The 27275-nt window shown below is 36.7% G+C and overlaps 1 protein-coding gene across 1 annotated transcript in view; it reads left to right on the top strand.

The window, feature by feature from the left end:
- The first annotated feature begins 3415 nt into the window (after positions 1–3415).
- Positions 3416–27275, top strand: part of LOC129776080 (protein obstructor-E-like) — a 44618-nt gene continuing 20758 nt past the window's right edge. Inside the window, exons 1-2 of the mRNA XM_055781480.1 lie at positions 3416–3821; positions 19446–19500. Of these exons, the coding sequence (XP_055637455.1) occupies positions 3690–3821; positions 19446–19500 (187 nt within the window). The 5' untranslated portion in view covers positions 3416–3689. The remainder of the gene's footprint in view (positions 3822–19445; positions 19501–27275) is intronic.

Below are 27275 nucleotides of genomic sequence, written 5' to 3'. Positions count from 1 at the left end.
GAACTGCTTTCTTTGGTTGATAACTGATGTTGAAAATTGACTGACGTTACATCTGCATTGTATAGAAACATAACTAAGGAGCAACATGATGAGCTATGTATTTCCTGCTGCTCTGTTCTTATTTTAAAGGACTTTAATCCGAAGGTCATCCGTCCCTGTATTTACTGTTGGTTTTCCAGAACGCTTATAGCTCATCTGTTTCTCGATAGATCTTAAAGTTCGTCTCCAAATCCTCAGTTCTTTTTCATTTTTATTTACATTGTTTGTGGAGACTACAAATCTTACAATTCATTCGTCTCCGAAACCACAGTTGAGGGTACGGTAATGTGAAATTTATGATAGTGAATGAGCTGAGGATCACTATGCATTCCTTATCATAGCCATCATTTTACGATATTTGCATTTTACGATATGTGCATACGCCAAAGGATGCCCGGAGTTAAACATTCAATTAGTAAAAATATCAAGAAGCAACTATAAGATAGTGAGAAAAAATTGAGAAAGTTTGTAAAAAAACGCAAAAACACAATACCAAAAGTTCTTTTCAGAACCCCCAACATGTTCATAAAGAGTGAACAATAAACTAATCCATTTTTCAGTTAGACCTACCTACCTAATTCACCGAGGAGAAGAAAATAAAACAATATATTTAGCAAAAGCTGTCCCCTTTATATAGTCCTACGTCACTCCGGTTATGTCCCTGACATTACCCACCCGTCTTTTTTGTCCTAACTTTATTTTTCCGTGATTTCTGAGGCACTGAAACTTATTTTTTGAACGACCCTCGTACCAACTCAAGTGATGATGAAGATGTTACATTATTCGAAATCATCGCAATACAGATTGTGAAAGAATCAAACACTCCACATGAATCAATCTATTAGGGTGCACTTAGCACAGTATATTTGAGAAATATTTTGAAGATTTCTGTGATCTTGGTGGGTAATATTGAGCATTATTTGGGCAGGCGATAAGAAAAGCAAAAGTTTGAGTCCGTTATACCGATGTCAACACCGGTGCATCTTTATAGCGATTGCAATGTTTTTTTACATGTTTTTGTAGAACGGTAGATTTATCTCCAAATTTAATCTTGCTTTTAATGTAAATGTCGATTTAAAATTTGGACCGACTCTAATTATTGAACGTCGGTACCAAATCAAGGTTGCAAAACTAACTCAAAAGTCTGTTGGTCTCTGTAAAAAGGCTTTCCCATCCCCGTCTGTTATTTCCATGTAACCGACCGTTCGGTTCCACAAGGTGGATATGACAACATGTGTGGAAGGAAAGATCCCCAACTCCATACAGACGTCAGCCGAATCGAATACAGTTGAACTTAGATACTATATAACTATTTCAGTTACTGAACATAAGATACCTACGCCGTGAAGCAGATGCCATTTACTTCACTGATGTGTACTTGAAAGTACTGCATAAACTGCACAAGTCACTATCTGATGATCTTATAGCCATCATATTGCCTTAACGGTCGCATGAGATGATGGCATGAGATGATCTAATGTACTTAAACTTACACCACCGATGTTCACCGAAAATTGCTGCTCACTAGTCACGGTCGCCATGAGATGTGTTTATACTTAGATGAATTTAAGCGATCACGTTCGACTTCCAACAAACTTCAGCGTTCTTCCGATAAAAAAGCGTCAACACGTATAATAACTACGGATTTCGGATAGCGAGAGTAAAACGACGCTACTCAAGATCCAACTTCGACTGTATTCTAGCTCACCAACTATCTTACGAGCCGGCCTTTTACCATTATGTAATTATCTACCCGTGAGGTATATGTTTATTATTTTTCTGTTTTTTGTTAAAGCCAAGTGCCGAGCGGGGTGTGATTGTTTATAGTTGTTAATTTCTTGAAGGTCGTAGAATGGACAATGTTAGGACAGCTGGCGCATCGTAATAAGCGTTCAGCCGGGTGTTATATAATTTGTTATATTGGAGTCGTCAGCGGAATTCTCATGAAGGTCCATGAGGTGCCATTGCGTTACATGCGGAAGCGTTCACTTACCTGTGTTAAAATGAAAGCTGCTGATGGAGAAAGCAGAAAAGTGTTAGGTACAGAAGTGAGTGGTTATGTTTATTTAGGATGTAGGTAGGAATACAGATTTGAAACTGGGGTCGGGATGTTTTTAGTTGGGAGAGGAATTTAAGTTATCTTGTAAGCTACACCATGATGGTTCTGAAGACTCGTAATCGCATATCACTGTTGTCTGGTTTTACAGGAGGCGCAAGAGGTTCATTCGAGATTTGCAATTTACGGTGACATCTCTTAGGTGCTTCAACTGCTCCAACTGGGACGATCAAGAGAGGCGATTTCTTAATGATTTTTTCGATAGCTTCATGAAGGGATTTGAATAGCTACAGCAAAATATGTACTCTTTCCGTACCTTGGGCGATAAGTATGCTAGCCATGATTGAGACAATACCTTTTTTGAGGAAGTTTGCAGGATGATGAATTATTATTCCTTCGATAATTCTGTAGGCACAGTATGTGAGTAATGTAGAGCGATGATTCGAAGGTTCTGGAAAAGCACCGTTCTTCGGAATGGGGACTACAAGGTTATGTCTTCAATCTCCAGGAATTGTATGTCTTATTAGAAAAATACTAGTTTAGCTCAATAGGAGCATTTGGCTCCTCCTTTAAGATTCCTGTGAGGTGTTAAAGCGTGGGTTATCCGATTTTTTTTGACCGATGGAGTTTCCTTCTCTATCTATCAGTCCTTGGTTTAGACATTTATTTTAGTGTTGTAACGAGCTCTTCGTCTCGCTTTCAAAGCACAGACAGGTATTGATGTCCACCAGTGTAAATCTTTACGACCGGAATTCGGGATTCGCTAAGATTGAATAATATTGGATAATAGTCGCTTTTTATATGTTAACTGGTTGTTTTCCAACGGATTCCACTGGACGAATGAAGACTGACCATGAATGCATCAGTGGTAGTGTTCTGTAGAAATCGTGTAAATGTAGAAATCGTGTAAATGAATACCGTCGACCCGGTATTCCACTGGATAGTGCGATTGAACTTATCGTTGTTGAGGCTCTACGCCGATTTTGGCTCATTATTAGCGAAGTACCGTCTACCGTGGAATTGTGGAATTCAATACCCAATTTCAATAGATTTTGTATATGTATATGGGGAACTTCGATATAACGTACCCTCGTTATAATGTACCCTCGATACAACGTCATTCGATATAACGTACATTTTATCTCGATATAACGTACACGTTCAATGGACGAATTTCATACCAACTCGTCTTAGGAGTTGGCAGCATCATCTCAGATTGCAGTGAAACGTTGTGGGTTCAAATACATTGGTCCCTACATGCCATGCGAGTGAGATGAGTGAATATCGTGAGTGAGCTTTGTTGTGGTTTTATTAGACTGTTTCCCGTGTTATTTTCACGAAGAAATCCCAAAACATCGTGTAAAATGATGGTCTAATATCGTTGATGTGGTAGCAGTTGCAATTCATTAAAAATCTGTTGTCAAAACAGCTTCATCGGAAAAATAGTGCGCGCAGAATTGTCAGTGTTGGCTCGTCACTACGCCATTTCTCATCTATCATTGTCTAAGGTTGATAGCTACTCGAACACTCACTGGAATTAATCACGCTCACCAGTTAGTAAACAAAAGTAACTCACGTTTACTACTTATTGACAATGGGCAAAGCAAAAACACAACAAGTTTCTGCTAAAGCTGGCGACAGCAATGATATGGAACGCTCGAGAGAGGACCTAGATGTGTCGGATGATCATATTGATTCTCTGGATGACTTGTATTCGAAGATGCAGGTAATGTTCAATGAGACCAATAATAAAATTGAGGCCTGCAAGTGCGATCTGCGAAATGTAATAACAACGCTGCGGGAGGATGTCCAGCAGTTCAAGAAGGATTGTTCAAGTGAAGTCAAACAAATAGCGAACACGGTTTCCCACCTTCAGTAAATGATAAATAAAGCAGCCCAAAGCAGCCCTCACGCTAGGATACACGAATGAAGAAATACCGATAATTTACTGCACACGGTTGTGCCGATTTCAGATCTCCGCAGGAGCCACCCCGCCTATTCTACTGCAGTTTGCATTCAAAAGTGTACGCGACGAATTTTTTCGGAATTTTTTCGGTACGCGATGAATTTTTTTTTTTTTTTTTTTTGTACGCGATGAATTTTTTTTGACATACTTAATATTTGTCACATCAATATTCAAAGCTTATGTGCATGCCAAATGTATGAGTTCAATGACTTGAAACTCTGCATAATCGACAGTAAAATCGATATATTGTCCCTTACGGAAACGTGGCTAACTGATAGCATAAATGAAAATGTAATCGAGATTGAAGGGTATAAACTTATAAGAAATGATAGGAAACGATAGAGGAGGCGGAATCTGCATTTAAAAATAGGATTAAGGTTCATTAACATTCGAGACGTTGCAAATAAACTTATTTACTTCAGGAACAACATTACCTGTAATATAATTTCCCAACCTGAATTGAGGGCAATGGATGATATCGATTTGGCAGTGTATCTTTTTATCGACGTTTTCTTTAATGAGTACAAGTTTTTGCTTGGTATTTTCTATAACCCTCCTAGAAATAGTTGCTCGGAAGTATTGTATGATAAATTATTAAACTTTAGCTCCACTAATTTCCAACACTGCACAATGGTCCAAGAAGTGTATTTAAGTGGAAATAAGCATCTAGAGAGCTCTAGATGCTAGACGAAAACTGTCTTCGATAACGTTGTTACATATGATAAAGCGCTCATTTTGATGTTGTCTAAAATATGGTTACCAAAATTTTCGATGAAATAAAAAATCTAACTTTCTTATCTGTACAGATAGAGGTAAACATGGTTCGACAATGTTTTAGCCTAGGTTAATTCAAGCAGATTTGTAGAACAAAGTTTTTTATATCTCTTGAAATAACCGATATAGCGCTTTTTTTTTTCAAAGTTGCGTTAGGGTCACCATAAAAAAACGTTGTTTTGCTCTAACTTTTATATTGCAAATTTTACATGCAAACTGTCTTCAGAAGACTTTTAGCTTACTAAGACAAACATTTTGTAATGCGGAACTTATCAATATAATAACTCTACTCAAAGTTATTGATGCTTTTTCACCCAAAAACTAATGATTTCAATTTTAGTTTACACAAATACAAAAAAAAATGTAGGAAATTGTTTATATTTTCATAAAAAAAACTATTTTTTTAAAATTACACTGAAAAAACTAAAAAAACTCAAAAAATTGCTAAAAGTAACAGTGCCCCTCTTCCAATGTGTGGAAGACTTTTTGGTAGTTGGTTGGACTTTTCATATAATTTTCATTAAGAATTAAAAAATATGTATTTGACAAAAACGAATTTTATTTTCCAAAATATTTTTTTGAATGCAATTTATTTGCAATTTTTTAATGAAAGCTTCAACAATTTCCTACATTTCATTGTCTGACAAAAATTCTGTGGTTCTTAAAGTTTTGAGTTGGAATTCTTTTGAAATTTTAAGCTTCTCTTAACTTTAAAAAAAAACAATGATATTAAAATCTCTTAGACTACACAATTTCATTCAGAGAATGAAATATAGGAAATAATTCAATCTTTCATAAACATATATAAAAAAGTCATAAACATACACTAAAAACAATATTTTTTTAAATTTAATTTTTGTTTTATTTAATTTAAATTCTGAACTAAAATTATATGAATGTTTTTTTTTGGCAAGCATGCGGTCATTTTATCTATTTATCCCCAATCAATAGTTTGAAGGGAAACATCATGAGAAAGGTTGACTTCACCTTCTAATTGTATTTTATCGTCATTATTCACTAACTCTACCCAAACAGGATCACAGTAAAGTAATATGAGCTATGATTCTGATTCCTTTATTATGCTTTGATATACCGTTTTGTCTAAAATTCCGAACACTTAAGCTTTGTTGGCCATTAAAAAGTGTCTCATTACTCAAAATGGTACTTTTTCGCGAAAATTGTGTGGTTTTTGGACACAATAGAGATTTTTCTTCTATTTGGCCACCATAAAATTGATTTACAAACACATATTCATGGTGAAAAACTAAAAATATGTTTGATTACATTTGTCTCAAATTCCGAACAGCAAAAATGCAATTAAAAAAAACATAACATTTGAGCAACTTGATCGATTCAGATGATCGACATATCAAATTAAAGCCAATTAGCTATTATTCTTTGGAAAAATACCACACTTTTCAAATTTTGGATTTTGTGCTTCGAAACTTGATCCGAATTCCGAATTTGCTAACGTAAACATTTTATCGCTGGTTTTGACAGTTACTTTTTCGCAAATGCTTAGTATTATAAGTTATAAGCAATATCGGTACCTGTAAATAATGTTGAAATGAAGCCTATACCATAAAAAAATGTCAGGGTTTTCATTATTCAATTATTTATAATATTAAAATTCAGTAAATTTACATTTAAAAATGAAGTGTCCGGAATTTGAGACTGTTCGGAATTTGAGTGAAAACGGTAACGTACAATTTTGAAAGAGAAATGTACGTTACATCGAAGTTTCCTTGTATGTAGCATATTACTCGTTGGGGCTCACGAGTTTCTCTTTTGTCGCGATCATTCATCGAGTCATTTTTCACACCTTTATACGAACCTTAAGCGCAAGTACGTCACTCGTCGATAAAATGCTGCTGGTAACATTAAATATTATACATTCCAGAGGGTTTCATCGGATTATATTAGACAGGACATGTTTACCATAGGGTTCTCGTAGTAAATGAATAGATTCAGTAGCAACTCTCTCCAAATGAAAACAAAAACAAGAAACAAGCGTTTTATTTGGCGTAAATTTCGGGATATTGAATTTTAATTAGAATTAAATATAAAGATATTTTTACGGAATCTTCATTCCATCGACATCTGAATAATTATATTGTTTCCGATAGAAAACGGTCTCCGTAGGCCTCAGCAATTATTCTGTTTGAATGATGCTGGCTTTTCAAATATAAAGTGCAGTAAAATTCTTCGCAAATACCTTTTTTTACACAATTCAACACGTCGACTAAAAGGAAAATATAGTAGAAATCTATTGAGAAGAGAGGTAGGGCACCTTAGCAAATAAACAAATATTGAACTTTTAACTTACTTACAGTGCGATCATCTTAAACTACACATTCGAAGTTTTCGTAATATCATCTGTTGAAAAATAGTGACAACTTATTCAATGTCAATGCATTTAATGGTACGTTTTGGGATCTAAAATATTTATACCTAATAACATGGCTTTACCATGGCTTTAGATACTTTTTTTTGTGTTTCTTTCCTTTAAAATGTATTACTTTATAGTCATGCGTAATTTTGCTTGATTGTGTGAGTAAAACTGTTCTGACTGTGTGACTAGCACATTATTCAGAAAAACGATACGTATGTAATATCCTTTAGGAGGATTATCCATCTCGGCTCGTTCCCACAATAGAATCTCGAAGATTTCCACCATGTTCCGTACAACATCATGGGACCGTTCTGTACAGTGTGTCGGTTGGGGTGGAGGAGAATCTTCTTCAAACTCGAAGAGACACTTAGTTTTTTTCTCCCCTCGATAATGTTTCGCCCTCGCCTCGCAGTTCACATTTTTGTATAATTTTATTTCGCTGCTTTGGTGTGTTTTTATATGTGACTGAGCAAATAAAATAAAGCTCCTCGCGTGCAATCCCAACGGTGTTATGTTTTCTTGTCTCTGCTCCTCAGCATCGTCCGGATTCACTTCGGAAAGCGGGTTTCAGTCCGCAATCTAATTTGGTGTATAATTCTGTTGGAAAAACGATACTTTTGGTTGTGATCTTTCTAACCGGATTGAGCTTCCTGGATTTGGGAACTTTGGTTTGTTTTGTGGTATTAATTTTAGATTTTTCCTAATCTTGGGAGGAACTGAAAAGAGTTTACGAAAGTGACACGTCTACAACAACCGAAGGCAAGTAATCTAATAAGATTAGTTGCAGATACGATTCGTAGAAATTTTTTAAATGACATTTAGGAACCAAAATCTTTCAATATATTCTACACAGTAAAGTGCAATCTGAATACATCGTCTCGCTGGACCGATTCAATTATCTTGAAGTGTAAATCCGCGCCGCAAGCACGGAACCCACAGCGAACTAATTCTCCTCGGGCTTCCCATTGCAATTAATTACAACATTTATTAGTGGCCAGCGTAAATATCTTGGTCGAAGTGAAAACTTATTTATTGCAGAATTAATTAAAAGAAAACTTTGCCTTCAAAGAACACAGAAGAAGCTAGAGTTCCCGCAGGAGCAGACAATTCCGCTTTTCATCAGGGATATTGCGAAAATGTCCGTTCTAAAGACCGGCCCGCCGTTCATGTTGCACCTCTTCCGCCCATCGAGCGTGATCGTTTGGTTGAAGTGGCATCCCGAAAAGTACACTGGCTGTAACAGGCGGCCCCCAGAGGTCAGGGCACGGTTGCGCCATAAATTTTACCCTGGTGAACCGCAGCGGAAAGTGCAACACAAAGTGTTTCTCCAATCGGTGGAATATCTCATAATGACTGTCTTTGGTGGACCTCTTGGTGGTGTGGGGGTGGAGAATGGTTGGCGCTACTAACTACCCGTGTTACAAGCAATGTGGAGATCAATGTTTGAAGGGATAATTGCTCCTATGTTCTTTAAACTTATGCTCAATGAAATGGAGGAGACGCATCAGGAATTTTCGAATTTTTGATTACGAAGTGAAACAATATAGCGTCTCTTGTATTATTTATTGTGTACCATAAAGGTACATTGAGACTTTAGATGAATAGCACGTCTGAGATATTCAAATCTCTTGTTGAACATTGAACAACAGAACATAGAATTCATTTTCATTATTTTCGGAGACCTATACGATTCATCTGAGCTATATAAGTTTTTAGATAAAACGGAGGGGGATTTTCTCCTAATGGCATTGCTTGCCTCAGAGTTATTTTTTCAAATTTTCTATAACTTGAAGGATTGATGTATTCCTTAATCGTACTCGTGCCATAAAATCACCGTTTCTGTAAAATCACAATTTTAGGACGAGTCAAACTCGGTCAAACTAATTGAAACATACCTCATGAAACCATACCAAACAACTGGATAGCTGATCATCCGAGTGCCTAAAGTTGATTGATAACAATCGATTTGTTTGCGTTTGTAGTGATTTAGTTTATAGGATGATCTGTGTTTAATGCAATATGGACATGCAGGAACCAGGTGTATGAATATCAAACCAGATTTTTTTTAAATAAAAATACACGTTTGTTGTCCTTGAATGGCTGGGAATATTTTATCCAAAGTTATGGCCATTGCACAATGGTCCAGGAGATGCATTTAAGTGGAAATTAGCATTTAGAGCTCGACAGTTATTATCTAGACAAAAACTGTCTTAGACAAAGTTGTTACTCATGATAGAGCGCTCGTTTTTATGTTGTCAAAAATAGGGTGACCAAAATTTTCGATGAAATAAAAAATCTAACTTTTCTATCTTTATAGATAGAGATAAACATAGTTCGACAATGTTGTAGCTATTTGAGACATCTTTGTAGAACAAAGTTTTTCTCTATCTCTTGAAATAACCGATATAGCACCTTTTTTCTAAGTTACGTTAGGGTCACCATGAAACAAACTGTTTTTTGCTCCAACTTTTATGTTTCAAATTTTACATGCAAACTGTCTTCGAAAGACTTTACTTACTAATACAAACATTTTTCGATGCAGAACTTGTCAATATCTCAACTTTACTCAAAGTTATTGATATTTCTTCTCAAAAAACATGTTCTTTTCATTTGTTTGTCATTCTTTCTGGGGCAAACGTAAATATTACTTGACAATCCCACCAAACACACAGCAGAACCTTCCTGGCCGTTAATGAGGGCTTGGCCACCGTCTGAGCCGTTTCAGCGGGCTTCGACCACGACCGTTTGCGCTTCACGTTGTCGTAAGTGACCCACTTTTCATCGCCAGTCACCATCCGCTTCAGAAACGGGTCGATTTTGTTGCGATTCAGCAGCGATTCACATGCGTCGATACGGTCAAAGATGTTTTTTTGCGTCAACGTGTGTGGCACCCATACATCGAGCTTCTTTGTGAATCCAAGCTTCTTCAAATGGTTAATAACGGTTTGATGACTTATCCCCAGCTCTTGGCCGATGCTACGGCTGCTACTATGCCGCTCTTTCTCGGCTAATTCAGCGATTTTGTCGCAATTTTCGACGACAGGCATTCCGGAGCGTGGCGCATCTTCGACGACCTCTACACCGGAACGAAAACGTTGAAACCATCGTTGTGCGGTGGAAATGGAGACTGTATCGGGTCCATAAACTGCACAAATTTTATTGGCAGCTTGAGATGCATTTTTGCCTTTGTCATAGTAGTACTGTAAAATATGTCGGATTTTCTCTTTATTTTGCTCCATATTTGCAACACTATAACTCACGAACGACTTAACCAAACAAAACACTGTCAAGGACTATATTATAGCGCGCAAAAATACCTTTCCAACAAGCTATAGTATGACTCGATACAACGAATACAACTATAACTACGCGCTTACAACGACACCTCGCGGAAATACCGCAGGACTTTTTTGACAGCCTAATATAAAAGTTAAAGCAAAAAAAAACACGTTTTTCATGGTCACCCTAATGCAACTTAAAAAAAAGCGTTAAATCGATTATTTCAAAAGATAGAAAAAAGGCTTTGTTCTACAAAGTTGTTTAAAATAAATGAGCGCTCTATCATATGTAACAACTTTGTCCAAGACAGTTTTTGTCTAAACAATAAATATCTCTCACAAAGTTTTTTCTAGCGCGTAGCTGCACTAGGGTAACTATGAAAAAACTGGTTTTTTACTCTAATTATTATATTTCAAATTCTACATCAAAATGGTCTTCGTACGACTTTTAGAGCTTATCAATACCAACATTTTGCGATGCAGAACATGTCAATATCTTAATCCTGGACAAAGTTATTGATGGGTTTTCATCCAAAAACTCATGATTTCAATTTTAATTTACTCAAGCACTAAAAAAAATATAGTTTTGAAAATCACATATTATATAGAGTGAAATCTGCTCTTTCAAATTCCATCAACAAACATTTTTTATGTTTGCCCCAGAAAGAATGCCAAACAAATGAAAAGAGCATGTTTTTTTGGGAAAAAATATCAATAACTTTGAGTAAAGTTAAGATATTGACAAGTTCTGCATCGAAAAATGTTTGTATTAGTAAGCTCTAAAAGTCTTTCGAAGACAATTTGCATGTAAAATTTGAAATATAAAAGTTAGAGCAAAAAACAGTTTGTTTCATGGTGATCCTAACGTAACTTAGAAAAAAGGCACTATATCGGTTGTTTCAAGAGATAGAGAAAAAAATTGTTTTACAAAGATGTTTCAAATAATTGGAGCTACAACATTGTCGAACTATGTTTACCTCTATCTATAAAGATAAGAAAGTTAGATTTTTTATTTCCTCGAAATTTTTGGTCACCCTATTTTTGACAACATAAAAACGAGGTTGAGAATAACTGTCAAGCTCTAAATGCTAATTTCCACTTAAATGCATCTCCTGGACCATTTTGCATTGGAAGCTGCACATCTCTTTCATTGAGTAGGCAAATTGTTTCCCAGACCGGCCTTACTCGGTGTGACGGTGCATTGTCAACAGGATAAATCTCTTTATGCTGCCTTTCTCGATATTCAGTTCGTTTTTGGAGCAGAGCACGGTTGAGTTCTATCAATTGTTTGCGGAATAGGTCTCATTCGCAGGAGGAAATCGATCAACTTTATTAGAGACCTTACGCGAGTTACATATATTTTGTTGCGACATCAACTTCCGCCAGGCACTTCGTACTGTATATCTGCCCCGAAAGAACAGCTGCTTGGACATTCTCTTCTTGCTGATCATCAGCCATAGAACGACTTTCTTCGGGAACTTGAAGTGGAAGATATATTTGACGTCATCGTTTACCTCCTTGGTAGGTGACGTAATGGATCGCCAGTCGTTGCCGCCCGGCGTCAAGTAAGTATCGTTATCCATTATGACCTGGACTTTGCGCTTCGCCGGGAACGATGTTTTTACCAGCACCTTCAGCCGCTCCTTCTAGGTAATTGCCTGCTGCTCAGAAACGGCCGGCCTCGACTGACACTTCCGCATAAAAATGTCCTCATTGGTTAGATACTTCTTCATAGTTTGGCCGGTTGCTCCGACCTTCCGGACTGAGGCGTGGAACGATGAGGCAACTTTGCTCTTGTTCTTCCTTTTCAGCTTCTGATGAAAAGGTCGGTCGCGCAGCACTGTCGGGCGGCCGGAACCAGGGTTTCATTCCACGCTCTCGACGCTCTGTTATCCGCGGTGATCTTGCCACTCAATTCTGCGGATAGATGGGGTTCTTCTGTACTTTACTAAATTGTTGATATATTTTGTAACTTTTTCTCAACTATTTCCGCTGAAGTATCGTTGATTTCTTTAGCCGAAACTTTATAATTTTCACCTGAATGTGGACATTTGAACTGCAATTTATTTTTTTCTCTTGAAATCTCATTTAAATATGTTTTATTTGCAGGTTAAAGGAAGAAAATATGTTAAGAGATTTAACACGTTCGTCACCAAACGCGATTAGGTAGAGTTACTTGCGGTGCTCAATATGCGGATAAATTATTGAATGGAGATCAAATTTTGTTTGTGGACAACCTTTACAAGATCTAGCATTTTTATTAAAAGAAAAAAAGATACGGTTTCAATTCTTGTTTCACATTCATTCTCTCGTTTCATTCTTACGGGACTGACACTAAATTTATTGTCTTTTTCGTGGTGGGCGCATCAAACCGACAGTGGACTTTTCGTTTGGGAGATCGACGACACTTAAAACGACCACAACGAAGTTAGATAATTATTGTTAAAAAAATTCACTTTAAATCCGAAGGGTCAGACGAAAAGTTCATTGTCGGTCCACTAGGTCGGTCGGGGCTCAACGTGTTAAAGGCATCTATAGGCACGTCATTCGTTTTTGGGAATACCTCCCACGATCGGTGTTAACTCGAGGAGAGTTATTTACTCGCATTTCCTTTCATTTTCTTCATTGCCTTCCAGAATCAGGTAACACAAGGGGCATAACACTGGAGAACCCTGAGATTACCAGCTTATTGATGTAATAACGTAAAACTGGTCTGTTTCACTAAATATAAATACTCTATTTAGATGAATTATTGCTAGAACATACCGTTCTAGATGTTATTCATAGTTTTCCATATTTCTGATAATTTATGGATTTTTCGACTGTCAATACTTCGGATTCGGAATGTCATGTCAAGCCATGTTCCGAAGTTTATCGACCATATCCATTGATAGTCAGAATGGACACGATCTGAGTTATACGACGGGAGAGGTAAAATTTCCCATTCCCAAATTTCCATAATAGTTATACACTGGTATAGGAACATGAAGTAAAGCGTTATTAAGCTGGAATATTATGGCCTCATGGGTGGTCGTCAATGCTCGGTTTAAATAAATTCATGATTGTCTATAGCAGTTGCTTTTCGACGTTTGTCGGCTTCAGTTCAGACATAAAGTTTGAATCCCAATGACCTCAGAAGATCGGAAGTTACTGATTGAGTCTCGGCCAATTTTCTTGAAAGATTTTTTGTGTTTGGCAAGAGTCTAGATCGCGTGTAGTGCATCCAGTTCATTCTCATTATGACTGTGCAAGGGCACTTTTTCTTCAATAAATCGTGGAACACTTCTGAAAAGGTTAGGTTAGGTTTTGAATTAAAGAGACTTTAAACTCTGAGAGTTCATTCGTCTCTGAGTTCTGAAAAGTACAAACTTTTCTTCACAAGTATCCGATAGATCATGTCCATTATGGTATCACACAAGCAAACGATACTACTCGCCCACAAACACCATCAAACATGGAGGGGAACTTTTCGAGTTTGAGTTACTGTTATGGTTTGTTTTTACGAATACTTAAGATTTCTAAAAATTCAAATATCTGGAGGATTCTTGGGTGAGAAGCAATATTCTTATTGAATCTATGGTTGCAAAAAAAAGTGGACGATAAGTTCTCGACAGCGTACAAACTCAATCTACAAATGCTTATTGAAAACTAATGCACAATGCGTAGTTTTGTTTTTTAACTTTACAGCATTATTGGTTAAACTATAAATCTATTACCGCCCCTAGTTGTCTGACTGATTACAGTTGTAGGGTTGCCTTTCGCGTCGGTAGTAGTATCTGAGCAGTACTATTCAGGATAATATTTTTAAACTGAGTTATCAGTCATTCCATGCCAAACTGATATAGTGGTACTCAGATTTTCCTGAAAATTTATAGTTTTGTTCCTTATCGCAAAATATTTGACCCGTATTTTTTTTTTTTGTTAGGGTAGTCATTTCCATTTTAGAGTGGTTCTAAAAATCTATTTTCTCCTTTTTTACAGAAAAGATTTTTTAAAAAAACATAACGTTTGAACTACTGGACCGATTCTGATGATCGACATTTCAAATTAAATGGGCTTTAATGTGCCAGCAAAAATATGACACTTGTAAAAACATTTGGTTTTGTTTTCGTAATTGTTGGTTATATTTGTTTTTTATAGTTTACATGGTTCAGAGACAGAAGGTACTATATGTTTTTTATATTTTTTCTTTCCTTTTACATAATATATTGGGTTGGGGAAAAAGAAATGTCGTATATTGTGGCAACACTTAAACATATCTTGTGTTGTACTCATCGCATCGGGTCATACTATACGGCTATTTAAAGACTACAATCTGTACTACAAGTGTCGTCTTGACAGTGTTGTGATTGTCCTTTTCAGTCTCAAGTTATAGCGCGTCAAAGATGGAGTCCACCAAGCAAGAAATTCGCCATATTTAACGTTTTTACTACCTGCGAGGTAAAACTGCAACGAAGGTGGCCGAAAAAATTCGTGTAGTTTATGGACTCGATACTGCAACGATTCGCACAGCACAGCGTTGGTTTGATCGATTTCGTTCTGGTGTAGTGGCTGTCGAAGATACACCCCGTACTGGTAGGCCAATCGTCGTGGAAACCGATAAAATCGTTGAAATCATCCAAGTAGACCGGCATGTGAGCACTCGCTCGATTAGCCAGGAACTGGGTATAGACCATAAAACCGTTTGGAACCATTTGCAGAAGATTGGATTCCAAAAAAAGCTGGATGTATGGGTGCCACACGAGTTGACGCAAAAAAATCTTTTAGACCGAATCAACGCCTGGGATGCACTGCTGAACCGGAACGAACTCGACCCGTTTTTGAAGAAGATGGTGACTGGTGATGAAAAGTGGATCACATACGACAACCTAAAGCGGAAAAAGTCGTGGTCGAAGCGTGGTGAGCGGGCCCAAACCATCGCCAAGCCCGGTTTGACAGGAAGCCAGGCGAGGAAGGTTTTTCTGTGTGTTTGGTGGGATTGGAAGGGAATCATCCACTATGAGCTGCTCAATCATGGCCAGACCCTCAACTCGGTTCTCTACTGTGAGCAGCTTGATCGTTTGAAGCAGGCGATTGACCAGAAGCGGCCAGAAATGATCAATAGGAATGGTGTTGTTTTCCACCAGGACAACGCACGGCCTCACACAACTTTGATGACCCGCCAGAAGCTACGGGAGCTCGAATGGGATGTCCTATTGCACCCACCGTATAGTCCGGACCTGACTCCAAGTGACTATCATCTCTTCCGGTCCATGCAAAACGCTCATGGTGATACTAAGTTGGCCTCAAAAGAGGCTTGCGAAAACTGGCTGTCTGAGTTTTTTGCAAAGAAGGATGGAGGGTTTCATAAGGGGGGCATAATGAAGTTGCCTTCTAAAACGGCGCATATTTGACTTAAGTTGGATAATTTAAAGTTTGTTAAATAAAGCGTCAAATTTCGATTAGAAATACGACATTTCTGTTACAAAGTTAATATATTTTTTGTCTTCTTTCAACATTCCTATGCTGCCGTAATCTTGCAAAGTGACGCAAGCGCCAGAGGGAAGAATTTTCACTACGAGACTTTTTGTAAAATTGCATGTATAATCAGCTTACGCATACATTACGAAAATATGATCTGTACAAATTGTGTTCACTTGATGGAAAAACATTGCCATCGGCTTGATTTTTGAAAAAAGCCATTTTATTGAGGCTATGTTACCAACGCCAGTTTGTTGTGGAAACTGCAAATTTTAATCGCTGTTTCCACAACCGATTGGCGTTCATCCTTCAAAGCATGTGAAAATCTGTTTCCAATTATTTTCTCCAAAATGCCGCCATTGAGCGGAGCATGAGAAAGCATCAGGGAGAAAAGTTCTACACATTTTTCGATTTTGTAACATGCGTTGAACAGGCTAACATAGTTGAGAATCCGATTTTAACAATTATGGACAGCACCAATTTTTTCCAATCCAAAATGCAATTGAAAACATTGAAAACATTAGATAAATCATCCGATGTAAAGCAGATACAGTTTATGCGAGGATGTTTTGAATTTTGTTACAAGATGCATTTCGATGGAGAATTTAGAAAAATGCAGCCTTTCACCAAATCCGACATTTACCTTTCAATTAACACTCAGTTTCGATCCATCCGAAAGAGAAATTGAGCAGGTGGGAAAATAAACAGCGTCAAGAACCTTTGTCCTTTGATACCTGAGGATAGAAGACATCATTGCCATCAAAAGACATCAATTCTGGTAATCAACAATTGAATTAATGAGTCTAAACTAATTAGTTACAATTTTTATGTGCAATTATAAATTATTTTTTCCTTTGAGATGAGTTTGATTTGATGAATTCAAATATTTGACGAAATTTATAAACAGAGCAAAGTACATGATTTGTAGTTCTGAAAAAAAATTGCTATTATAAATGTAGCACTGCATGGGGAAGGACTGTTTTGGATTAAAATATTTGACATGACGAGCTTTTCGGAAACGTGATTTTCATTATGCTGAACATTTTTTAGGAAGATGTTGTTATGCCGAATTTGCTGTCCCTGCTAACCCATCCTATGCTATCAGATCAGATAAAAAAAATCACTTCGCATCGCAATCCAATTACGTCAAACCATAGGGAAAATGGTGCTTGCGCCACATCACAGTGGAAATGGCGCTTGTGCCACTTTGTTTTTAGGTTTTTACGGGGTCATTTTTTCAAATTTCTGTAAAACTTTGCAGGTGTTTGAAAGCATTTGGTATTCTTTATCGGTCCATAACAAAAAAAGTAAAATGTCAATTTTGCTGCTTGCGTCACTTTGCGAGATTACGGCAGTATGCGACTAGACTACCATGCCCCTACATTGATTTATAGCGAATGTAACATAGTTACAATCAGCGTTGCCAATGTTCCAGGTGAAACTGGATTCTTCCAGTTTTTCTCTCTCGATCCAGTCATACCGTTAAATCCTGAAATCTTCCAGTTTATTCAAATATTATCCAGTTTTATATGTGTGCTTCAGGTTTACCCATTTTATGTAAAATGAATTAACAATGTATAATTAATATTCCTTCCTCACCTTTGCTATCCTTGCGGAAACTACGGAAAGACCTTTTTCTGAATATAACCTCAACGGCACGAAGAATAGAAACAGGCTAAAATATTCAATAGTTATACCTAGCTGCCACGATTTGAAGCGTTTTTCGTCAAATCGTTGATACAGCACAGATTGAACATTGAAAAACTTTGGAAAATGAGAAAAACAAAGCACGACAGCATTCATTCGTGTATTTTGCATTCATCCAAATTTTCTATCTTTTGAATGAACTTGAATTAAATAAATGTTGTAATTGGTGTAATTCGTATTTTCAGTGGAAGAAAAACGTTCAAGTAATATAATTCTAGCGTTCAAAATCATAAAAATCTAATATTTGGCGAGTTTATTATTTTTATTATAATTAGGTTTAGAAAAGTCAATTATACTGAAATTTTAGTTCCCGCCGAAATGTCAGTGGGGCCTAGCATTAATTGATGAATAAAAATGTAGTTCGATTATTTTCAATAGAAAATTTTTGCCTTTAACATTTAACATCCAACATTAACATTCTTTAATATTCTTCGTCAGTGCGAAAAAAATTGCAATGAGGATGGACAGAAAAACACTACAGAAATGTCAAAATTCGCGTAAGAAGAAAAACAACAGAGGTCAGGTTCGATGCAGTGATCTTTAACTAGCGGTTCTAGAAAAAAAACGATCCACAAATATTGCTTCACAGTAATGTACGAGTGGCAGGAAACATCATTTTGATCTGCTCGAATGATATGATTAATGAATGGTTTATGTCGCTATTTTATGAGCTACATATAAATACTACACAAGGCTTCGAAAAATTCTCGAGGAAAATCTCAAGCACTGAAATGTGGGAGAGGAATCATTTTAGAAATCAAAGCCTATCTTCTGAAAATAAAACGGTTTTACAGTTTTCAGTTTTCTTCCAGTTTTTGTAAGAACAATCTTTCAGTTTTAAGCAAAATATTATTGGCAACCCTGGTTACAATACTCATTATAATCCTAGACTATCATGTTATACCTGTAAACTCGAGGTGACAAGTAATTGAGTCTGATTAATAAACATTTTTGGAAACAAAATATCATGTTACACGTGGAGACAATTATCATTTTCGATAATTGCTTGTGTATCTCATAAATTAATTAGATTGAGTTCATCATACCGTTATTTATATATTTTTTTAGATTCATTATTTTGATAAGACCATGCTACTATTTAACTAACTATAACTTATTTTGATACTTACTCTGTGATAAACTTCCAACAGTTATGCGGAAAACTAATATTGAGAAACCAGAACCGCGTCAATTTTTGAATAGCTGAAATTATATTTTTGCTTTTCACGACAGCCGCGAAACTTCAAATGCGAAATTCTAGCTTTAATAACTTTTGGTGGAACAAATGGCATCGCCGACAAACACTTTTCCCCGTTTTTCCGCTTTTTTCGAACGACGAAAATGTGCACGCTCGAGTGCTTCTTTATTGCTCTATCCATCATAATTTTCAATGAGGAAGCAATTATAAAACTTTCGGTTAATGGCATTTCCCGTGTGGGAGAACTCAGCTACTGCACCGGATAAGGCGCGGAGTACGAGGAATGATTGTTTACTGGTTGAGTTGCTCTGGCTGGAGCGTGATATTTTCGCGACGTTTTTTTTTTTTGGAGTGGTGAGGTGGCGCCTTCCAAGCACGATGGGAGTTTTATTACATTTTTCCTTAATTTCTCTGGGGCTAGGAAAGCCCGTGACCAATATATACGCTTGGAGCCCCGTGGGGTCAGTGATTTATTTTTGGAAAAAAAATTATCTTGCTTGTCATGTGCTGTACCGGGATCTTCAAGTTTTATGGACGTTCTGATTGATTTGTGTTTTTCTCCCTTTTCGTTTAAGGTAAGTCAAAAACCATGCCATGTCGGTATAAATATCGTGGTATTTACCACCTTTGGTAAGTATGCTGTGCATCACATTCACACTAAATATTGTGAGTTTGTAAGTTTTTTGGTATGTTAATAACAAATTATAATGCTGTTGTCTAGCACGTTTTGTTTAAATAATGCATCGTGTCCAAATTTCACACAAATTTGAGAGTCATAATATAAAAACAGATTATTCCCCTAATTGAACTATTATTATGACTCGCTGGTCAATTTTCGATAGTGACGTCAGTTTCAGTCAAGTTTGGTGTCCAAACATGGCTTTACACTTTGTGTCTCGTAATTCACCTCACCAACGGCGATACAGGGCTGGCCCTGATTATTTGGTCTGAAGAGACTTAAAACTGGTTCACGGTGCACAATGTTGATGCTGTAATCGTATTAAGTATCCACAAGGGGAACCCGGGGACGAGCGGTTCCGAAATCAGCTTAAACTTATTCACAGCGTGCGGGAGTGAAAACTAGTTTCGTTGTCATTATTTCGGCTTTAGGCCAAATATACAACCAAAGCCTTGAAGTTTCGTGCTAGTATGTGAAAGCATAAACAAAGCATACTGTCACAGACCACTGTGCACTGTGTTGGAAAGTGTGATGAAAGAGTATAAATTATAATTATGTCAATGTGTACATTTGAATTTATTTATTTGTTTCTTTCTTATGACATTCCCATCATTTTTAATATATACTGAATGAAAATATTGGAGTTATATTGGCTTACATATTCAATTTTGCCAAAGTGTGCTGGTATTACTTGAACCACATGCTGCGGTCTTCTCCTTGTCCACGAGAATTGGTGCACTGTACGCTATAGCATCACCAAGTCTTTGTACAGTTGCCATCCAGTTGACTCTTGCATCAATTTTCAACGAAACAAGACCGAAAGCTGCTGCCACCGTTGTGATGCCTTCGTATAAGGCATTTGATGGAAAAGTTACGACAAGCTCAGCCTTTGTATATACGTCACGGAGGGCAAATGCGTCTTTGCAGCTCGTACCGCAAAGTTTCAGAGCAATGGCTCTCCGTGACTTTGCGATTAGTTGTTCCTATGAATATTTTATCTGCCAATGAATGATGTAGCCTACGGTTGTTGGCCTTTTTGGCGGTGCCCGTGTAGTAGATACAACTCTTCTTCAGAGGCTCGTAAAAATAAGCGACGGCGAAAAGTGCAAGTAAACTGTGCAAGAAATATATTATCAGTCATGGGGCGGAGAGCGGGTCGTCTCACGTGTACACTGAGAGGGGCGGTAAATTATGTCGATCGTCTCTGTGAGGCTGTCACTGCCTGTCGTGAATGTTGACTAAGTTTGGGAGCTCCCAGGGTGTGCTCTAGCGCTGATATTATGTATAAGTATTTCTCATTATTTCTTGACGCGATAAATTCCTTCGCCATATACATATTGGTGGGGATGGGTGTTGTTGGGTAATGAGGCAATCTAATGCAGGTTGAATTTCGAAACACAGGATAATAATATGTGAGATAACAGGAAATAGAGACGTACCTTCTTCTACCCGAGGGTTGTAAATGAGCTAATTCGGAGTAATGTTTCATCATTATTTTGTATTGGTTATCGAGAGGAATTGAAATTGAGCTAGGCTCAATGATGTTTGTACCAACAATACCGTTACTGGATATGTATTTGTTTCCCCACGGTGATTCGATTCATTCGCAGGGTACTCCGAATTTTTTTCAAAAAAGCCATGACAAAAACAAAAAAGCAACAGTCTATCAGTCCCTGATGAACTTCGGGAAGGCCTATAGGGTTACTATGAAGTTCGCATTCGCGGACAATTCACACCGCGGATCATCTGCTCGTGGATATTCGAGGTTCTACTCTACCTCGATGTACTCCTGACTGTTCATTCATGTTGGTGGGAAATCAAATTGTACCAATTTATTTTGAGGGAATCCCCTCCAAACCATCAAATCACCCCCAATGTTACGAGTCGAAAAATAACGTGGTGGCTCGTGCCGTAAGTTCATCTGACCATTACAGATTTAATTTCAGAGAAGAACATCCCTTGAAGTAAACGTTAAATTCGTGAGTAATTCTAGTTTTTGAAAACGCAAGAACATAAATTAAATTTATACTAAGGAAAATACAAGCAATGACAAAACGCAACTTGAAAAATAACCCCAAAAAATCCGAAGCATCTTCGGTGAACGTTACGTCATCCCATACAGTGATACAATAAGTGTTGGGTTCACTATCAATAAAAACCACGTAACCATGTGCGAACTTTATGTACCTTGTGTTTTGCGTTTTATTGATGGGCCTTGTCTTGATGAAACTTAAATCTTTCATTCAATCCCATTTTGTTGGCACTTTTATTCAAATTTTCCTTCGAGTTGTTCAAGTATACATTCTGATCTATTACACCATCGATAAAAACCAAATTGCCAATATATTTAGCAAACGTGCATTCCCATATCATCATTCCACCATCACCAAGTTTAACTGTTGTTTTCAGATTTTTTACGTTTAGCTCTTCGTTTGACTTCCTCAATACAAAATAATCAACATCGAAGCCTATCATGTTAAATTTGGACTCATACACTAAAATAGCATCTTCTCAATCAGCCATTCCACGCCAAACCGATATAGTGGTTCTCAGATTTTCATCAAAAGGTGTAATTTTGTTCTTTATCGCAAAACATCAGACCCGTATTTTTTATTTATATTAGGATGCCCATTTTTATTTTGGGGTGGTCCGAATAATTATTTTTTTCCAATTTTTCCCAAAAAATGATTTTTTACAAAAATTCATATCTTTCGAACCACTGAACCGATTTTGATGATCACCATATCATATTGAAGCCAATGAGTCTTTTATTAAGAAATATTGAAATATTGGAAAAGTTGAATCCGAGTAACTGATTTGTCTTGCTGATAAACTGTTTTTCCTCGATATTCGGTCGTTTAAATTGTTCTTCCTTAGCACATTACGAACCGTTTCTGAACAAACTTTGGTTCGTTTTGGTTCAATTTGGTTTTCATGGTGTACTGGTGTAATGGATCAAAATGTTTACTTGCACGACCCGTATGAAAATTTGAAGCAAAGTGGCAACAAAGTGGAATTGAATCAAGGTTTCATGTTTGATAAAGATAATTAACCAAAGCACAAAACATAAAAATAGTACATGGTAACTTTACAATATGAGTACGATTATATGGATTGGGAAGATAAAAAAAACACCAGAAAGCCTGGTTGGGTAAGTTAGTCAAAAGTGCCCAATAACCAAATCACCAGCTATATGGATACTATTGTATAGAGTACCAAATATGAAATTTTGGATAGGATCTATGTTGAAGAACGTGCTTTTGAATTTTTTTTCCATGCCATTTTTAATAGCCTCGAGATAACAACTTATGAAAAAATACTTAGAGTGCATCTTACTATGGTGAAACATGTTTTCATAGTACATAGTACTTCAGTACTGAAAAAGTCTTGAAACTTTAAATTTTTTTTGGGGATTTAGAGATTTAGTATTGATTTAATTCGCTTTGAAACGTGTTGCTACGGCTTTTCTAGATATGTGTGAGTTTTTTCAGAATTTTAAAAGCGTTGCGCGGTACTAAAACATTTTTTTCATATTTCAATTTTTTTTTTGAGAATTTCGAGACCCAGTACTGGTCTTATTTATGTTTAAATGTGTTCGTATGTGCTTTTTCATATGTGTGATCTTTATTTTTCGAGTATTGCGCGGTGCGTAAATATCTTCCCATTTATTCACCGTCTGCACTCCAAACCTTATTACCAGCGCTATGAAAAATATTGTATAGGGTAAAAAAATTAGAAAAATTGGGTAATTTTTATAAATCCCTATATGGTTGACTATAAAAGCTATGGTGAGCTATGTTTTTTACGCTATTCTTGATAGCTTGGAAATCGAAATAAAAAAAAAATCAAAAAAATCAATCAAAAGTCCATCTTACTATGATGTACCATGACATATCTTCAAATAAAACTACCATCTAAAATTCCTTTTTTTTGATATTTGGAAATTTTGTTTTTTTTTATTTTGAGGTTGAAAAAAAGCAGTATCGCTTTGCTCGTATATTTGTCATTTATTGTGATATTACAGATAGTATACTTCAGTAGTAATGAGGCTTGTATTACTCTCCGCTCTCTCTCTCTCTCTCTCTCTCTCTCTCTCTCTCTCTTGACAATGAATACCCCTGTAAAATATCATATTTCATGTACACCATCAACAAAAAACGAAAAAAAATCCTCTCTTCTGTGACGAAGAATCGTCTAACTGGAACTTGAGTGCATTAATTGAAGAATACACATTCGAAAAGAGTATGAACGGATTGCATCACAATTTAAAAATTAAAATTTTAGACCAGAAAAATACCAAAAATATAACGAATTGGTTAATTCTAAAAAAAGATCAGAGGTCGGTATGTTTAGTCTCATAAATTTTAATACAATTATCAATAAAATTATCGATTTCATTAAAAAAATACAGATAATTGCAGAAAAATAAGAAATAAAATGCGCACATCATGGAGATTTTATTTCATTTAAAAAAAAATAAAATTATACGAACACATTTGTTATCAAAATATGAACTTTTTTTCAGTTTCAATCTTCATAAATGATAATATTTTCCGCCCGTACAAAAACGGTAATAAATTTCGTTCCTACTTTGAAAAGCTTAAGAAATTGGGACTCGCCAAAAAAAATGTTTGCATCGCACCGAGCTCCCTGGTAATGGACTTCTTTCTACAATTTCAACAATAAAAAAACCGAAAAGGTTCATGTTAAGGTGTGTGTTGTAAGCAGTCTTTTAACAACATATTGATTTACCCAAAAAAGTGTATCATATAGTTTTCAATGTGTTTTTGCAAACGCTTTGAGTGGAATTATTACTGAGGATTAGCACGACCTTATTTCCAAAGATCATCGATCGATAGATGAATTTTAATTTCTGCTCAAGTATGTTTTAAATAGTAGTATTTAAACCATTCAAAGGACATTGTATCATATGGACCATAAACCATTGCTTATTAAATTTTGTAATGATTAGGACTATTTCTTTCACATTTCCATGTTCAGTCTAATGCTTATATTGTATATTCCTTCTCATAACCGTTCTGACCTTCCCCGGATGAAGTGATTTGACATTTTTGGGTAATTCCGTTCAATCACCCACTGCCGTCACCATGTTGCTAAAATCCACACTTAATATTCTACAACACGTGCTGACAAGCACCCTCCCATAAACATTACTACATATTTGTGGGAACGAATGGCTCTACAGAAAGCTATTAAGCTTTCCCCCGTTCAAACTTACTGTCGACTAAATTAAGTTAAAACACTGTTGTTTGTTGCGACAACACCCGCCACATACTTTAGGTGGCATTCGAAAGTTTTGATTATCCGACCAGCTTTGCCACTTGCTGTTCCGGCTAATCTATTTCATCTTCCCCAACCAGAAAGGTAGAGAAGATCCATGTCGGTGAAAATGTTGAATCACTTACCTAAAGTATGGTAACGTTAAAATTTTGTTTATATATTTTTCAGAAAGTAATCACCATTTTTGTGCGCTATGAATTGGGCATTCCATTATGGATGGTGCATCTGTTGCTCGTCATCAACGCTATATGTAGGAGGCTTTCGCGGAAACATTTGGAACAAACTAATATTACTTCCAAAAATAACTATTATGTTGTAATTATAATATAATCAGTAGTCGATACTTTGCTTTCGGACTTTATTCGTCATCAGAAGTATGGGAAATTATTCTGTGTTATCTAAATTCACGAAACAGATGACTTGTTGCGTTTCGTATATTTATCATACAGTAACAAACTTGTTTGCGCAGTTCCTGTACTATTTGAACCTTACCCTGCTTCTGAATAATTTCATATATGATTGCATATTCATGTTTCCATAATGTAGCAAATTTATTTGGGAGATTAACAAAAGTAGTGGCCGCATGTAATATGCATGGTACGTGAATCGTTATGAACCCTTTGTTATCTTATTTGTTGCCCTCATTTATCATTCATACCAGCCGCTGATACCACCGCGGCATCTTCCAAGGATAACGAGACCCGCTGGAAGCCGCTGTCGTGATTAAGGAAAACTGACAAAGCCAACATCACTTCGCATACAAGCGGTGGCTGTTTCTCTGGAGGGATAATTCAAATTATCCTACCGGGCGTGAGCTACTTCTCCCACTACCTGCACCATGTGAAGGAAGCGAGGATGTGGTATGCTGTTGGTGCCGTATCTATTTCGCTGCTAGAGAAACTGTAACGACTTGCTTCTAACAAGGAGTGCAGAGGGATAACATCGTCAATTCCGTTGTAATGAGGCTATACAGTCAACTCACTCGAGTGGAAATGCACAACTGGAAACGAGAGGATTGCCATTAAGGTTGCCGAGTCTTATAATTAAATCTAATGCCCGAGACATCAATAAAAATTAACAAAATTAAATTTTATACTGGAAATAGCACCGGTAGCCAACAATGGCGAGGGCAACGGAGCTGGTCCGGCAAATAGGACACGTTGCGCAGGATTGTGAATGCTGATATATACCGAAGGTGAAAGAGGCGGATAATGGGTCTCTAGTTGGCCGTAGATAAGAGATTGAAAAATCACCAGAGCGTGCCGCGCGAGGTTTAATTGGAGTACTAGGACAAACAATCCAATTTTCTCAGGTTAAATTGTTTGCGCGATGCTGGTGAGGTGTGGTGCAGCGTATTCTATTTAGCTAGCGATATCAATCAGTCACTGTTGTAGCTGCAAAGAGGCTGGCAAAAATGGTGATTAATTCCGACAAAAATCAAAATATTTGAAGAGATAACTAGTCCCGAATATGTAACACTAACAATGTTGAAAGCCCACGAAAATGATTCCATTTTCTTGCCATTGGATGTTAAGATGAAGTAAATTGGTGGACAATCCATGTCGACGACCAAATGAAAAATTTATGCTATTGTGTGCTTAAGCATACAGGGTCCTTGCTTAAACTTGAGGTGCAGAGAATCTTTTCAACGCTTCAAAAATAGTGGATGAGGACTATCGTGAAAAAGATCGATGGGTGGCTTTGTAGAAGCAACAGGAAATATCATGTATCATAATTAATTATTGTTTTCGAGACCATACATTATATATCTTAATGTAGATATATAATCTATAAACGAGACCTACAGTATATCTCTTTGTCCACGTATAAAATCAACAACTCTTACGTGCGATTCGGTAGAAAACTCTCGGCACCTAATGATATGAAAACCAACGATGTACGGAACCCATGTGAACTTCCGCACCAATCTACTCAAAGCTTTCGTGAATATTCAAAATAGGCACTGTTGCTTTTATCAAACAATGCGGTTGCGGTAATTGATATTATGAACCATATCCCATATCAAAATTTCGTATTCTCCGCTACCGAATCCATAGTCAATATTATCATTCGTACACACAGGTTTTTTTACGCGGATTTTCCAATTATCGTGGTTTTCGTTACGCAGATTTTCGAATTAACGCGGTTTTTTTACGAGGTATGTATCCTCCGCGTAAAAAAACCTGAGTGTACTTCGTTTTTCGCTAGAATCTCCGTTCAGACCGGAATAATAAAATAAAATGAAAAGGGGCTTGGGAGAGGGAGAGTATAGTGCTTTGGTTAACGAGCGAGAACAGTCTCTAGCCACTTCACAGTCACAACTAAATGAATTTCCGAGCAGGCACTAACTGATATACAGATTTGAGTGGTTTCAATAGCCTGTTTTCAAGCAATTTTTAAGCTATTGAAACAAGTTATTGGATCA

This window comes from Toxorhynchites rutilus, chromosome 3, assembly GCF_029784135.1.
Source record: "Toxorhynchites rutilus septentrionalis strain SRP chromosome 3, ASM2978413v1, whole genome shotgun sequence".
Classification (NCBI taxonomy): domain Eukaryota; kingdom Metazoa; phylum Arthropoda; class Insecta; order Diptera; family Culicidae; genus Toxorhynchites; species Toxorhynchites rutilus.
This window is presented reverse-complemented; position numbering and strand designations above follow the sequence as displayed.